Below are 17,698 nucleotides of genomic sequence, written 5' to 3'. Positions count from 1 at the left end.
CACACACAACTACCCACACACTCATGCCTGCACACAGACACAAACACACATGCCTACACACACACACACGTACCCCCCACACACAAACACACACGCCTACATACACACACGCTCGTGATTGCGAAACACATAATTTGAATTCAAAATGACAAAATTCAAATTAATTTTTTTTTAAATCTGGTTTCAATTTGTCCATATTTAGAGAGTCAACCATCGAATCATATTAAAACTGCCAATTTTGTGAAAATTTATCTGAATAAAACTTTTTTTTTTTGCTTAGGTTTGCAACAAACTTGGGGTGAAAATATTTAAAGTGTTTCTTTGCTTACTCCGAGGCGCTACTATCATTAAATTGGAGTAAAAGGAAGTCATGTGATGCACACATCAGCTCGTTTTTTCTTGTTACGTGAGGCTGTTGTTCCAAGTTCAAACAGGGTTCCTGTACGCGAAAGTAATATTTTAGTACTTTTGATCTAATTTTTTCAATATGAAGCAATATTGATATCAGTGAAATCTTTATCTTCTTTACTAATAATAAAGCTGAATGTCTCTCTGTCCGGAGGATGTCTGGATGTCTGTAGGATATCTGTAGGATGTCTGTGACGCGCATAGCGCCTAAACCGTTCGGCCGATTTTCATGAAATTTGGCACAAAGTTAGTATGTAGCATGGGAGTGTGCACCTCGAAGCGATTTTTCAAAAATTCGATGTGGTTCTTTTTTTATTCCAATTTTAAGAAAAAAACTATCATAAATTACGAAATTATCATAACGTGGAACCGTAACATGGGCACAAGCCAATTGGCGAGATACGAAATTATCATAACGTGGAACCGTAAGATGGGTACAAGCCAACTGGCGAGAAAATTTACCACATATTATTTGTAAATATACAGACGAACCAAAAGACCTTATGATTTTTCTATTACGGGCAAAGCCGTGCGGGTATCACTAGTGTTATATATAAATAGTGTTTTAATTACTACTATTTTTTTAAAACGTGTCAAATTAGTCAAAACCGAAAAAAAAAAAACGAAACTATAAAATAAGGCCTGCTAGTTGGCTTCAATGAGCCAAACTCAGCTGCAATGATCAGTAGTCCCCTCCTAGAAAGCATATCGGGGCTAATTTTTCGACAAAATTTTTGAGTTGCACTGTAAAATCTCGTTGTATCTATTCATTAAAATCTATAAAGAGTAGTTATATCTGTAAAGAGACTATGATCTTCTTTTCTTTTTCTTAAAAAAAAAGAATTTTAATGGGAATCTCGATGTCTTAAATTATTTTCTTCTAAAGGCTGCTCTGTGTGACTTAAAAGTGTTCAAATCATGGTTTTAGTTCTTTAGATGCTTTCCTAATTTTGAGTTTTAAATTTTCATTTCCATTAAAGTGCCTGCCATTAGTAAACAAAATTCGATGTTAGTTTCGTTGATTCTCACGATTTTTAAGTTTTACAAAAGAGTTTAATAAATCTTATTCCTGTTTTTAAAGAAGTACTTAGTGATTATGAGTGAATAGCTAATAGCAGGCTGTTATTGATATGTTTTAACATATCGAAGGAAATTGACTTACACATTTAAGCTATTAACATTAACCGATTACGCCTTGCAGTTTGAAATTTTCCAAAAATGCAATTTTTGTAATTAATATAACCGTGCTGAAAGATGCAAAGTAGACACACAATAGTTACTGGTGATGCGTATATTTTGGCTTTAATTCCCAAAAAAAACTATGTTAAATGACCATACTTAATGAATAATTGGTTGATAGCAATTAATTAAAACCATGTTTGCAATGAAAATAGCATACGCATACATGTGTTTGGGACTTTTAAGGACTTAAAGAATGCACTTCATCCATTACAAGGAGTGAAAAGCCCTTACTCAACTCAGAAAAAGTAAGATGTGCATAAAAAGGAAAAAAATAGTTGAAAAGATTTACGAAAAAGGAAAGAGTGGTCATTTAAAAAATGATTTAAATGTGTAAATAAAAAAAAACTTTAGATATGCATTTATTAAAATTAGATCAATAAACCAATGGAGCAGGTTCTTCCAAATGTGGAGAACGTCTTAAAAGTTAAGATTACAAACTATACTTTAAGTATTTTTTCGACTCTTTTTGTACTTCATTAATAAATGAAATACACTTACCTCCAGATCCTGTGAAATATGTACAGTTTTATATTAAACGGATGTCCTTCTTGTTTCACCAATTTTATAGTGAGGTAGCACACTAGCAAACCCCTAAAAAAGAAAGTTAGCGATGTCAAAAAACCCAAGTGCTTCATAGCATTATGCAGTGATCAAGCCCATGTAATGGCAGAGTTACGAGAAACTTTTTGATGGCATCTTAACGTTTTTTTAATTATAATCATTTTACAACGTCTGACATTAAAATTCGGTGACTAGTCGTGTAATACTAACGTAAACGAAACATTAACGACAATTGCATTTACTGTCCTTCGAAATATTCACCTTCCATAACCTTGCAAAGCTGAGATCTGCTATTCATGTCCTGGAGACTTTGCAAGAAGTCTTTTTTTGGGATGGACTTCTTTTGGGATGGAGTTGAAAAAGCCTCGTTACGTTTCGCTGGATGTCAAGAATATCGTCAACTTTCTTTCCTTTCAAAGTCAGGTTGAGTCGTGGGAATAGGAAGAAGTCTCGAGGATTGAGATCTGGCGGGTGTGGTGAATGTTCTATTTGTATCACAGCTTTTTTTTGCGAGAAACTGTTGGCTACACTTGAAATTGATATTTTTTCCATTCATTTTCCTGTTCGCAGGTAAAAAACTGAACAAGAACTTTGTAAAACAAATCTTAAGTGAGCACAAACGACGCTATGCAGGGGAAGAGTTTTTGTTTTGCCAGTGTTGCTAGATTTGCCGTTCTTACTTCATTAACTGAGCCTTATTGTGAGAGACTCCCATATCAAACAATTCTATTTTTAGGAAAACAATGGTAACAACATTTAATGTTTATATAAAAAGCAAACTTCTGAACACAGGTTGCCTTTCAAGTTCACGGACGAATATTCGTATCGCACTAAATTTTGGGTTCCCAATTTGCCGCATATCTTTACACAGAAGTTCAAAAAATCTTTAAATTTTGGTGAAAAAATAAATACATAATTATATAAGAAACATTTGGAATTATTTTTTGCAGATTTAAATGCAAAATTTCTAAAAGTGTTGAAATTTTGATGATAAAATAAATTTCTACATAACTTACCCCATGAAGAAAAATGTATCTACCGCTACAGAAGCATTGATCACAGCTTGAAAAGCAAAATCTTTGGCATAAGCGCGGACTTTTTCCAAACCGCCTGAAATAATACGAAGAATGGTGTATTTTATTAAAGTTTGATAAAGTCGTATCTATAGCAATTTTAAATATTCTTTGTTGAAATGAACTGCAAAAGTTTATAAATACTGATCTAGCTAGCTACCGGATTTTAGGGTTAATCCACTGGAGTTATGGTTAAAATTTTAACTATCAAACTATCACCAAACAGGCAATTGCTTCGTTGAAATGTAGAAGCAAATTTTACCCGTCATACCTTGATGGGCGATTTTCTTGTAACAAATAATTATAAGTAAATAATAATAACAATGGGACGTTTCCAAAATTTTAAAAGTATTTTTTTCCGAAAGAGCATGCTTAAAAACATTGGATTAACCATTTTTTAAATAATTTGACTAAGTTTAATATTTTAAAAAAATATTTTAATTGGTGCGCTTTCATTGTTTACGCTTCTGCCGATGACATCACAAATGATGAAATTCCATTCACTGTTGCGATTCAGAAGAGCACAACATTTGATTCGCATCTTTACTCGCGTGTACTGGCAACGATAGGGTTGATAGCAAGCGTAGAGCGCAAATTTAATTCGCTTCTTGATTATCATAACGTGGAAACGTGGTAGAAAGTTGCGCCTAAGTACGTCATTTGTGGCATCATAAAGATTATGCCTTGTTTGAAAAATCGGATATTTTAAAAAATTAATTAAAAAATAACTGTTGGGTAAATGAAAGTATTTTCTGGGTCCATGTTATTTATTTATTTTTTTTTTATTTATTTATTTATTTATTTTTGCTTATTCTATCAATTTCTGTGACTAAAAGTAGTACTTTTGTCTGAAAGAAACAACCACATTCATGATCTGTGAAAACAATCATAATGATAATTATTAACACTTATTAACACTGAATATATAACGAAAATACTAATAAATACATACGAAACATTTGAAAGTTCACAGTAAGGTAGGTATGTCCCAAAACAACCCACGACATGCAGAGGAAACGAACTCCATTTAGACAAGTCAAATGGTCAGAAGAACTTTTTGTGTCGACAAACTTCCTGAAGTTCGTAAATAAAGAAAATGCCAGTAAAGCTTTTACACACGTTCCTGAAAGAGAAAATAGTAAATTTTAATTACTTTCATCAAGAAATGTTTCTGTAGAATAACTTACAGAAGCGTTTGGGAATAATACAAGGGAAATTGTTGTGCTGTTATCTCACATTGACGAGGGAAATAGTGGGTTGTAAACCAAAGGGCCATTCCACCGTCACGTGCGGGATAAATATAGGTTAAATTTCATTAACAGTTCGTCATATCTCTTAATATTTTAATGAAGCAGAGATAAGCAATTTTTTTAAATCTTTACATTTAATGCAAAGATACTTCTGACACAATTATATTTTTATCAAACAATTTTGTTATTCAAAATAAAATTTATTTACATGCGTCACGTGCGAGACACGCAAAGTCAACCTCCGATAACTTGCTTATGAATAAGCTAATTTTTGCTCTATTAATACAGCAATGACGAAACAAATTGTAGATTTTAAAAGCTACGGTTCCAACGTAAAGGAAACATACCTCATTAGTTTAGAAATAATTATTCAAACCACTGAAAAAGAAATATGTATGTGCCCATTCCATTGAAAATGGTCATTTTGTCCCGCACGTGACGGTTCCCGTATTTCATAAAAAAGAAATAATTTTTGAAGTAACTCTTTGCTTAAAAAGTCACACATGCATTTGTAATTTCTTAAACATCAAAATTTTTTTCATCATCCTTTTCAATGATTATTTTTTTATGAAATATATGAAGCGTCACGTGCGGGACAAAATTACAGTTTTCCGTGGTATGACCCCAAAGAGCGGTAATCGGCGGTTTCGACAAAATGTAAATTTCCTTGCATTCAAATATCAATAAGAATGAATAAAAAGTGCAGTTAGTTTCAACTGCATTTAGATCACTGACGAGAAATAGACATGAGTATCTGCTCTTAGATTTACATTGAAAAATTAAATTGTGATTATTCAGCTTTTTTTTTCAGTCAATGCATGTTTTGCCATCTGATATGAATTATTTTTTTCTTAATTCGAAAGAGTCCTTTTCGTATTTGCCTTTCAATTTCAAAAGTCAAGAGGACCCCACTTACTTTTCAGTTGTTTAAAAAAGATGATCAATTATAAAATGATTTTTACCCGGCGGATTGACTTATTTCACGAAAATATTCATCTCCGAAGAACGTAAAAACTGATGTTCTATTCTTAAACTTAACAATATTCAGTAGAATTCGAAATTTGTTTGGAGCAACTTATGCTGATTTTCCAAGACCGTTCCAAAGCATATAAAATACTATGTGCACAGTTGAATCAGTGAGAAGCAAAGGGATACAAGAGGATATTTTGAAGTTTCGAGTAAAATGCGTTTAAAGATCAGATCCTAGGTAGGCTTTTATTGATTTTTTTTTTAAATCATGCTGTGTAGCAGCACCTACCAGGGCTACTAGTACCATCTCTTGCTCCAAGACAGAGGAGAGGTTCACCTACCATGTGTACTGATTATCTCTAAATTTTTAATTTTGCCACGTGCATCCCTTTGCTTCTCACTGCCTCAGTTGTAATTGACAAGAAATCGAGCGGATTCTTCAAACGTTTCATTAAATTACGTTTATAATACCAAGAGTTGGAAAGCTGACCCTTATTTCAAAACGTGTCTTATTGTAACAAATTTAAATAAGTTTGCTATTTTTTATTAGAAATCTGCTTCAAAAAAAGCAGGTTTGCTGGAACATGCATTGGCAATTACTGAAGAAACCATTTTTCATTAATGTGCTTCGGTCATGATTTCTAAATAATTTAGGGTGTCTTTGCCATCCTCATAGCGAATGATCGAGTAACGCTCCTGACGTCATCAACAGTGTGACTCGCGGCACGCCATTATAATTTAATATACGTTTTGGTGATGCAGGGAAAGGTTTTATTGTGACAAGGCTGAACTCGATCCGATAACTTAACTGTTTTACTGGTAAGACTGTGTCATTTCATGGGAATGAAGAAACGAAAAAGTGGTCAACAATGAATGCTATCTACTGGAGTTTAGGGTTAATCCACTGGAGTTGGGGTTAAAATTTCCACTATCAAAATGCCATTAAACAGGCAATAACTTCGTTCAAATGCAGAAGCAATTTTCACCCGTCATACCTTGATTCGCGATTTTCTAGTTAGTAATAATGCCGTACCTTGACAATACATTTAATATTTTCCAGCTTATAAGTAATAAATATACTAAAAAAAGAGTTTAAAACAGTTCAAAAAAATGCTTAGACAATGTTAATCACTATGCCTAAACTTTCTCAATTTATGCCTATCCAGACGGGTTTCTTTTTCGCATTTAGATGAGCCCCTACTTGAATTCTTTCAGTTGATGTTTCATTTTTACTTCCTTTTACAAAAAAGGAAGTATTGTATTCTCAAAAAAATTTTCACTCAAAAATCGGTCTTAATTTCCATTTTTCTCACCCCCGAATGAATGTTGAGTTTTTTTTTTAGTCCCGACCACACGGGGATACATGTCTAGGAACGTACAGACACCAGAAATATCCATTTTGACGAATTCCGTGTTAATTACAACGAATTTTCTCGTGATGTTCGTATGTACGTATGAATGTGTGTATGTGCGTATGTGTGCATGTGTGTATGTATCTCGCATAACTCAAAAACGGTATGTCTTAGAAAGTTGAAATTTGGTACGTGGACTTTTAGTGGGGTCTAGTTCCGCACCTTTCCTTTTTTTGCATTCAGATGTTCCTTGGGGGTCTTTTGTCACTTTTTGGAGGGAAATCATTGTTAATTTCGATGTAAACTCAAATTGTGTTATAATTTGTCGGACACTTGGCGATATTTCGCCAGTCCTTTGGTTGCCAAGTTTTATCGCCAACTTGGCGATAAATTTGGAGATTTTTTTATAAAAAATTTTTATTATTATTTTAATTTGGTTTCAGTTTGGCCAATGTTGGTGATATTTAGAGAGTAAACAATTGAATCACATTAAAATTGCCAATAATGGGGAAATGACATTAAATGGGAGTAAAAACAAGTCATGTGATCAGCTTGTTTGATTGACACACTAGCGCAATATTTTTTATTGATATGGGATACGTTATAACTTTCAATCTGATGTTCAATTATTTTATGTAAAAAATTTTTTTTTATTTTTTCTCCTTTTGTTAGCGTAACTATTATGAGCATGATAAGGGCCATTACTTTTGATTTGACCTTTGCTTCAAAATATAATTTAAAATATTTAATGAGCCACCTGTTACATAATTTTAATTTAGTATGTTGTAGTACTCACTTTTGCACATTGAAATAATGCTTTGAAATTGATATTTGAAATGTAAATATTTAATGTTTCCAAATTGAATTATTTTTAAAGATTATTTCGAAAAAGGTACAACAGCAAAAGAGATGCATTAGGGTATACATACTGGAAAATGTCGTCTTCGTGTAGTGGGAATAAATATCAATTAATGATCCAACGAGCATCAGAAATCCTAAGAAACTAAAGACAGATCTGAAAGAAAAAAAATACTTATGAGACAATTAATTACCCTCTACAAGATTTCGAAGTTGTTGCTAAATAGGTTTTACTGCAAATATTCCACACATTATTCGGAGAAGTAATGTCGTTGTATTAGATGGGAATATAATTGAGGTAGTTTGAAAATTTAAATATCAGTTACAGAGATTGTATTACTGTGGAAATGCAAAAGTTAGGTGTGTACGAAAAGTTTAAAAAGTTTAACTGTAAGTACTACCGTTTTATGTGACGCGAAAAACCAAACTGCTAAAGTAAACCATTAATTTGGTATATTCAGTAAGTTACCGTCCTATAGCCAGGGCTGAGGCAGAAATACATGAAAAACACCGTCAGCTCAGTCATTCCAGCCGAGGACTGCAGTTTTTGTGCTTATTAGCACTCATCAGCCCGGTATAGGAATGACTGAGTTGGAAGCGGAAAACCTCTTAAGGAAGCCAAGAGTGCCGAACAAACTGGTGGCTAACACAGAATTAGCACTGACCAGACGAGTGACCGAAACAATGGTTCGGTTCAACTCTAAGATTAAAGACAATGCATGGTATATTCAGTAAGTTACCGCCCTATAGCCAGGGCTAAGGCAGAAATACATGAAATATACCGCCAGCTCAGTCAATTTCAGCCGAGGACTGCAGTTTCATGCTTATTAGCACTCATCAGCCCGGCATAGGAAGTGATTGAATCGAACCATTGCTTCGGTCACTCGTCTGGTGACTGAATTTCTCTCTGCTGTCTCTCAAATATAAACAAACGAATGTACTGCATACAATCCACAGAGTAGCAAATTTTAAAATATCACGCTGATTCCCCAGCATTAATGAGATGAATGACTGTTACAACAATGACATAATTTCAATAGTAACTTGGTAGTTTTTGCAGTCAAAACTAACGGAAATTATCGCGGGTCGTTTACTGCCGTGGAATGTAAAGCGCAATATTCGCACATTTTACCTTTTTTTTTTTTTGAGCATTCATGATTGCTTATTGTTCTTACTTGACAGTTTTGAGGTCCTATCATTTTATTTTCCCGCCAGCACCCTCTGCAGCACCACCGTCGACCGACCGCCTCATGATGCTGCTCCTCTAGTGAAAACCGTCTCCAGGTTGCGTCAATATCCTACACTTACACGCATACACACACACACACAAACACATACACACACGCATACACACAACTACCCACACACTCATGCTTGCACACAGACACATACACATTCCTCCCCTCCCCCACACACACAAACACTCATACACACAACTACCCACACACTCATACCTGCACACAGATATAAACATACATGACAACACACACATACACATACCTCCCCCACATACACATAAACACACACGCCTACATACACACACACACTCGTGATTGCGAAAAACATAATTTGAATTCAAGAGGTCAAAATTCAAACTAATTATTTTTATTTTTATTTTTTTACTTTTTTTCATCTAATGTAATTTATCTTTATTGTACAAACTTGCTTATTTGGTTCGAAACACGAAAAAAAACTTGAAATTCCAAATTTCCCTAACAGTTAGTATGGAATCTAAAACGCGTTTCTTCAAATATCTCAAAACCCAAAACCTTATTTCTACAGATACTGCGAACCTTACCACGGCAGTCTAGAGCTGTGGCTTTATTCAGTGTTTCTATAAAAGAAGCTTAATGCTTGTCAAAGAAACGAGCTTTATAATTCCATATCTTGAATATATTGTAGGTGTTGTATTTTTGGAATATATCAACTTTTTCCATATTATCTTGTTTCTATGTACCATTAAAGTATATGAATCAGTTATTTTATAGAATACCTGGTTATTCCATGTAATAAATGATCGTCTCCGTTAAAGTGTGCAATATGTTATTAATTTAACACTTTAACTAGTTATTCTTTGAAATAACTAGGTATTCTATAAATTAACTAATGAGAGACTGTTAAAGTGTAAAATAAACAATTTAACTAAAATGAAATAACTAGGTATTCTATAAATAAACTAACGATAGACAATTAAAATGAAAAAGAAGCAATTTATCTAATTTATACAGCTTATAAATGTTATTTATGGAAGCGTAACACAAAATCATTTGTTACAGCAAGGATTACTAAAATGACACTTGGAGTTACAAAGAACATTATATCTAAAACAGAAACATTTTTTGTTGACACACTGGGTTTTACAGGGGTGGAAGGTAAATGTATTTGTCGTGCAAGATATATGACATAGATTATTTTATGCTTGAACGGGCTACAGATCGTTGTTCTATGAAATAACTAGTTAAACCATGAAATACAAGAGAGTTTTACTCTTTAACGGACACGATCAGTTATTCCATGAAAATAACTAGATATTCTATAAAATAACGGATTTCATACTTTAACGGTAACACATCATTAAAGTCATAGAATTTGAACGCTCGCGGAATAAGTCATTTAGGTTATAAATATATACGTGAAAATGATCTAATTTATACTTACATGACAAAAACAACTACTGGGGAGAATTCATTCTCTTCTTTCATTTCACATCTTGACGTCCAAGCATTAAGGGAAAATGCTTTCCCAACTGAAACAAAACAGTTTTTATTAAAAAATATGATAATGCAAAGCATTGTAAACAAACAAATCTTTCAAATTATAAATTTTTACGATTTTTTTTCTAAAAAATACATCCATTAATAAATGAAACTAAAACTAACTTGACTACTCTCGCAGGTAGAAAATCTACTATAGACGTAACTAGGTATCGTCCTCACAAGACGGGAAGAGAGATAAAATGATTTTAACCCCCCAAACCTCCTACAATGAGCAAAATACTCGCACCAGATTAATAAAAAAAAAAAAAAAAAAAAAAAAACAAGCACTTTCCATAATGCACTCAAAGGAAAAAAAATCTGGGTCTAAAAGGACAATTTCAGCATTCCTTTAGTTTTCAATTATTAAAAAAAATGACACCACAAACGAAGAAAAGTGCGGTTCAAGTCATGTATAGAATTTTTTATCATTGGTGGAGAGTTGTACTTTGAGACACTGCTGATTTCTAAGAATCTATTTTTAGCAGCCATGTTTTTTGTAGTCTCCAATAGCAATTTTCACCAATAAATGCTGCTATAGTAACAACAAATATCAAAAGAGTTAAAAGGATGATTTTGTGAGAGAAAGAAAATTTGATAACTACAAAGAAAATATTTTCTTCATTTTTATTTCATTTTCTGTCTTTGTATTTGTAAAACTAATTAACTCAATTTTATTTTGGTATAAAACATAAGTACTTTAACTATTTTGGTTATGAGAAAATAATGATAGTTCATCTAGATTGACCACCATTTTTCTTTTTCATAAACCACGTGGTGATTGTACCTTGGAACAGTCAAACATATTGTGCCATAGGCCACGTCCGAAGGTGCAACATATGCATAGTTCTTAATAATTAGTATATGTTTAAGAACTTAGAAATTGTTCTAATCTGATGTAGTCTTTTAATCACATTTATTGTTATATAATAATTCTTCATTTCATTATTTATGATTCATTTTTCATTATTCATAATTTAATTCATTACCATTTTTTTTTTTTTTTGGTGCAAAATTGGTTCAAGTATATGGCTTTTTCCTGAATCATGAAAGGTTCCCATGGTATCACAAGAAGTGTCCCAAGGTACAATAGGATGTTGCACCTTGGGACTGTTTGGAATTCTTACTTTAAATGGTTGGCAATATTTTATTTTCAAACTGTCGGAATTTTAAAAAATACATTGCAGAAAAAATATATTGGGATGTTCTAATGTGACTTCTAAATTTTAAATTTTATTTAAAATAGTGACGTTAAAAGTTGAAATATGAAAAGTGTCCCAAGCTACAACACTCTCTCCCCTATCTAGCTTTCAATCATAAATTTGAGTGCTGAAACACGCATATTTTTCTTAATGGGAAATCTTGGTTTGAAATGACTTGAGCCGCCCTTTAATTCACTCATGGTGTCATTTTCTTGGAATAATTGAAATCAACAGGAATAATGAAATTGTCTTTTCTGACCCAGAAACTTTATTTTGTTCTTTTGAGTGCATTATGAAAAGTGTTTAATATATTATTTTTAATAATCCTGCTCTTTTTTAATTCTTTTTAGTGTAAATGTATTTCAGAAATAGAATAATGTTACTAACACGAAACTTCACCATATTTTTTTAAAGATAAATGCTCTATACTAAAAGAAGAAAAAACTATATAACTTAAAGCAATTGGCGCTAAAAATTAATCCTTGTTTTTCTCTATTATTTATTTGTACGCTAATTTAATCAGAACCATTTAAATATAAAAGGTTTCCCAAACTAATTTATGTTTCACAACATACAAGTTACTCGAGATAAAGATATGTTCTAATAAGTCTCTTTACTTAACCCCAATTTCGATTATATTAACAGATTTAAGACAAAACATTTTTATAGCAATGGGTATTATATTTAATGATTTAATGGAGAAAGTACATTAAATTTACTTTTTTCCATCCTAACCGAAAATAATAATTTTATTTTAGAATTTAATTTTTTAGCATTAAATTTTACCTTAAGATTAAACAAATCATTTAGTTAAATCCCAAATCGTCTAAGTGGTCTAGTTACTAAGATATAAGTAAAAGCAGGCCTCAGAATTTCCGTGACAAACATGCCAAGTGTAATGAAAGTACTTAAAAAGCTTTCAGTTTTATTTTGTTTCACCAAACATTTTATTTGTTTCAGCAAGTTATAGCATTTTAAAAACATATCGTCGCCTCAGAGCCACAGTAAGATATCTAATCCCAGAAATAACACCAAGATATCTTACTGTTGCTCTGAGGCGGCGATATGGTGTTTAAAATAAATAGAAAATGAAATGTTTTCAATCAAAAAACATTTTAAACATTTTTGAAGCAAATAAAAGGCGTGAGAAGTATTCTAACAAACGCGAGTTCTTTGGTCACTTATTTTAACTCGAGTTCTGGCGGATTAAAAAAAAAAGACAAAAACTCCGAATTATCACCTAAGTTTCTCGACAGCATCTTGCTCCTTAGTGAGACGCAATCAAAAGGTTTGCTATATTTAATTAGCGTGGTTTAATCTTCTTCTTCGTTAATCGAAAATTGAATATTTGCCTGATGAATCAAGTATCAGAAGTAACTTCAATAGCATATGAAATTAGAAAACAAAATCTATTAGAACTAAACTCATAAAATAGCTGGGAACATTATCCTACCTATATCTTTTCTTTAAGTTATATGGAGTAAGATAAAGCTAAAATTTCTTCGTGAATTACTTTACTAAAAGCAATTACTTATGTGAATAACTTTATTTATGCCGAATGTCAGCAATCATGTAATGTTATTTTCTGTTAGCTCACAAAGCAGTAACTATAGATTAAGAAGACTAGAGAACATTCACTACAAGCGATTACTTATATGAATAACTTTATTTATGCCGAATGTCAGCAATCATGTAATGTTATTTTCGGTTATCTCGCAAACCAGTAACTATAGATTAAGGAGACTGGAGAAAATATACTACAAACAATTACTTATGTGAATTACTTTATTTTGCCGAATGTCAGCAATCATGTTATGTTATTTTCGGTTATCTCGCAAAGCAGTAACTGTAAATTAAGGAGACTGGAGAAAATTTCCTTTCCCTTTAGGAACGTGCCAAAATTGAGGAAGTGGCGATGACTTGTGGTGTCATCTCTCGATGGTAAGTCAAGTATCTACATTCTGTGTTAGAGGTAATAATGCTCGCTTTCTAGATGATTCTTAAGAAATGTTCGAAATTTAAAAAAAGACTGGGTTACTTTTGTTCAATATTATTTCTTACGCTCATAATACGTAAGTGAAACAAAAACTTTGCATATTTATTAGCAATGCCATTTCCCAATTCCCCGGGTGTAACGCTTATTTTCAATCATGTACTGTAAAGTTATTTCTCGGTTGCAGTACTTTATATTTTCTGCCATTTTTGAATTTAATTACCGTTTGGGTTATTTTCCCCATTCTTCCTTTTTTTCTTTTTTTAATGATAACGCGAATAAAACGTAGGTAAAGGAATTCGGAATGTTTTATAAAATGTTGATGATTTGTCTCACTCGTTGTTAGCGGAGAATATTATTTTCAATGTAAATAATTATGAAACTAACAGTGCGTTTTATGAAAAGTTTGAAGTGTACGATTTTATTTATCAAAAGAAGAAAAAAGAAAATTTTATTTTGAAATACCGAAAATGTTGAGTAAGCGAAACATTTTTTATAAAAATAAGTGAATGGAAAATTAAATTGTGACGATAAACTTACAACCAAAAGAAATAATTAGAAAATTTTGGTTTCATTTAAATTCTATGTTGATACTCGAAGATCGATAACTTAACATATAAAGCATTTAAAAATATATTTAAAAACATCTTGTCCACACTTACTTGTTTTAGCCAAATTATCAACATCGTCTACAGTGCATCCAGACGGAACACAAACTCCCAGTCTTAGATTTAAGAAATGAAAGAAATGTGCGTATTTTGCAGCCTCGCTTATAGCCTAAAAACATAAAAGAGATCTTCATGTAAATGAAACTTGAAGCACATTTTTGAGTAAGTCAGAAAAAAATAGGTTGTTTAAGTGGAAAGCACGCGACGTTTAAGGTACATTTTGCCCGTTATACGTAACATTGAAATTAGTATTTTTCACAAATAAAGATGTCTTGTGAATTGAGAAAGACAGAGTTAATACACTTGAGACAAACACTGCACAATATCTGAAATATTGATTCCAAACAAAATGAAATTTGCTGTAACTTACTCTACAATGACCATCATCCGTGGAGTATTTTTTTTCTAGTTTACTAAATAAAGAACGCCGTAGTTTAATTAAAAAAAAAGCAAAAAAGCAAGGTGAATTGCAAAGAATCTTAAAAGATTCTTTGCAATTTTATTGAGACAAATCGTTTTACAAATCTTTATTTGTTTATTTTTTATTTTTTAGTAGATTTTCATGCTTTTCCACAACAGCTATCGAAAAAATTCTCAATCTGTTAGACGTTCAGATTGCTATTTTTCTGATAAACACGCTTATTTTTTCGTCCTTAAACTGATTTATTAGATTAATTGTAAAACTAGACCTTCTTTTGTAGTGGAATCTCTTAAAACTCTCTTTTTAAAGAACGTGGCAATTATTTGAAAGAACTATTGTCAGAAATATAGAGCATTGCTCTAATCCTAAACTTTTAAAATTCAAACTATTATGGAAATTCAATCGAGATACCAGACGCAACAGCTAATGGTTGATGTATCGTTGTCAACGCAAGGTCATACTAATTAATTTATGTAGAATCGGGGATGGTTTTTAAAGTTTCTTTGAAATTTAATGTAAAAACTTAGTTCATTTTGAAATCTTGATATTTTTGGCAATGTTAGCTCAAAGATTTTGCAGCTGATGCGTTCTGTGTGAAACCAGTAATGACGAATCGAGGGGGAAGGCAAGAGGGGACAGCCGCCTCCCCCTTACCCACTTTTTTGGCTCATTTATTTTTTTTTTAATTTTTCAATTTAGGAACCTAAACTAGAAATTCTAGAAAAAACAGGAATGTCAAAATTTTCCGAACACAGTTATTTGTTTTTGTATATCTGTTTACGAAACATAATGTAACACAAGCAGTAACTTTTGGTTTTTGTATTTATTGTTTAGATATTAGTAAATCAATTGTTTTACTTAAACAAGCCATACTTGTTTATTGAAATTATTAAAAGTGTTTGAGACATCTTAAAACACTTTGGGCTCAATTAGAGCCGATATATAGATTGGACGAAAAATTTTAAGCTCTTTGCTTCTATTTAATTTAATGAAATTTCTACGAAGATCAAATTTAGTTTTAAAAGCTTATATATTGGTTCTGTGTTCCTCTAGAACCCCAGAACCTATTGACCTAGGGCCCCTGATTAAGTAATCGATGCCCCTAGACCAAACAAATAGAGCCGCTATATAGATAGGTTGGCGCATTAGTTTAAGTTTAGCCATTTTAGATCGGATTTTTCATTGTTGCGGAACTGTGTTACCAGAGAAAAGTTTCAGGTTTTGCCAAATTAGCCAAAAATAATATTTTATTTAATAAATAATTCATGGGCCGTTAAAACTAATTGTTCCCAGTGAAAACTTAACAAACGCGATAACTTGCCAGAAAAGACAACCACACAAACACGCACTCCGATCCAAAATGGCTGATTTTAAGCTGATGCGTTGGTTCATATATATAGGGGCCTTAGGCTCAATAATGCAAGTCTAATTCATGCGTAAATGTTTCTTCGGGGGAAAGTTATTAAGTAGTACGTAATTCATCAAGATCTTAATAAAACGCGAATTAAGTTGTTAGATATAGATCAATTTCCACTTATCTGCTCTCCCTCACAAAACCAACCATAAGAAAAAATTTTGTACTTTTTATTTTGAGTAATCACGACTGCTTCTTGCTTTCATTTGACTGTTTTGATGTGCTATCATTTTATTTTCCCGCCAGCACCCTCTGCAGCATCACCGTCGACCGGCTCTCCTCACGATGCTGCTCCTATAGCGAAAGCCATCTCCAGGTTGCGTCAATATCCTACACTTACACGCATACATACACGCACGTACACACACACACACACAAACAGATACACACACACGCATACATACAGACACCTACACATACACACACCTACACACAACTTACCACACACTCATACCTGCACGCAGACACAAACACACATGCCTACATACATACACATACCCCCCTACACACAAACACAGATACCCCCCACACATACACATACACTCGTGATTGCGAAAAACATAATTTGAATTCAAAATGTCAAAATTAATTTTTTTTTTTTTTTTTGGCTGCAAGGAAAAAAATCCCATTTTAGTTGCATTTTGAGCAATCACGATTGCTTATTGTTCTCACTTGACCATTCTTAGCGTTGTGGTTCCGTTTTCAGCTTGGACCAGCCTCTGCAGCACCACGCTCATACACACACATACACACATGCCTACGTGCATACACACAGGTCTACGCACACACACCACACACAAACCTACACACACACAACTATACACAAGTAACCGCTCAAAAGGAAGGACAGGTTCGGGGGACAGGAGCCGTTTCTAGAAACAATGGCCCCCAATGAGTAGGGTCCTGTCGCAACTTGTGATTGCGAAACACATAATTTGAATTCAAAATATCAGATTTCAGAATTTTTTTATTCATTTTGTCCCCTCCTCTCCCGATTTATAATCACCAATCGCCGCCACCGTGTGAAACCAATATGTTTGTGAATTCAACGCAGAGAATAAAGTAAAATTCCTCACCGTACCACCTTCAGAGAAGTTTTTTAACTCATCCAAAACTTCATCCAGCTTGTAAAATTCCGGTTTTGGTGGTAAAGGGGGTGTTAAGTGAATCGAGCAGTACTTCCCATAGAATAGAACCTTCCCCTTGTCACGTGATTTGCTGCTTGTTGCTTCGATGTTGATGCAAGCGTCATAAGCTCCCAGCGAAGACATGGATCCTGCGAGAATGCCATCTATGATCTTTGCACTTGAATCGAGAACTGTAAAAATACAACAGAAAAACTAATTTAAAAACCTTAAGAGCAATAACGTGCATCAAATTGTTTTACTGCTACTAGCTGCGTCGCCCGGCTTTGCACGGTCTACCTCGAAAATAAAAGTTACGTCAAGTGATGCGTGTTCGACACTCAGGCTCGAACAATATATATATATATATATATATATATATATATATATATATATATATATATATATAT

General features: G+C 32.9%; 1 protein-coding gene across 1 annotated transcript in view; it reads right to left on the bottom strand.

The window, feature by feature from the left end:
* Positions 1-17,698, bottom strand: part of LOC129233736 (nose resistant to fluoxetine protein 6-like) — a 56,301-nt gene that overhangs the window by 24,386 nt on the left and 14,217 nt on the right. Inside the window, exons 2-8 of the mRNA XM_054867712.1 lie at positions 17,241-17,482; positions 14,324-14,438; positions 10,372-10,459; positions 7,785-7,870; positions 4,237-4,407; positions 3,228-3,321; positions 2,149-2,241 (exon numbers count right to left, since the gene is read on the bottom strand). Coding sequence (XP_054723687.1) covers positions 2,149-2,241; positions 3,228-3,321; positions 4,237-4,407; positions 7,785-7,870; positions 10,372-10,459; positions 14,324-14,438; positions 17,241-17,482 — 889 coding nt within the window. The remainder of the gene's footprint in view (positions 1-2,148; positions 2,242-3,227; positions 3,322-4,236; positions 4,408-7,784; positions 7,871-10,371; positions 10,460-14,323; positions 14,439-17,240; positions 17,483-17,698) is intronic.

Source organism: Uloborus diversus, unplaced genomic scaffold, assembly GCF_026930045.1.
Source record: "Uloborus diversus isolate 005 unplaced genomic scaffold, Udiv.v.3.1 scaffold_671, whole genome shotgun sequence".
Classification (NCBI taxonomy): Eukaryota; Metazoa; Arthropoda; class Arachnida; order Araneae; family Uloboridae; genus Uloborus; species Uloborus diversus.
This window is presented reverse-complemented; position numbering and strand designations above follow the sequence as displayed.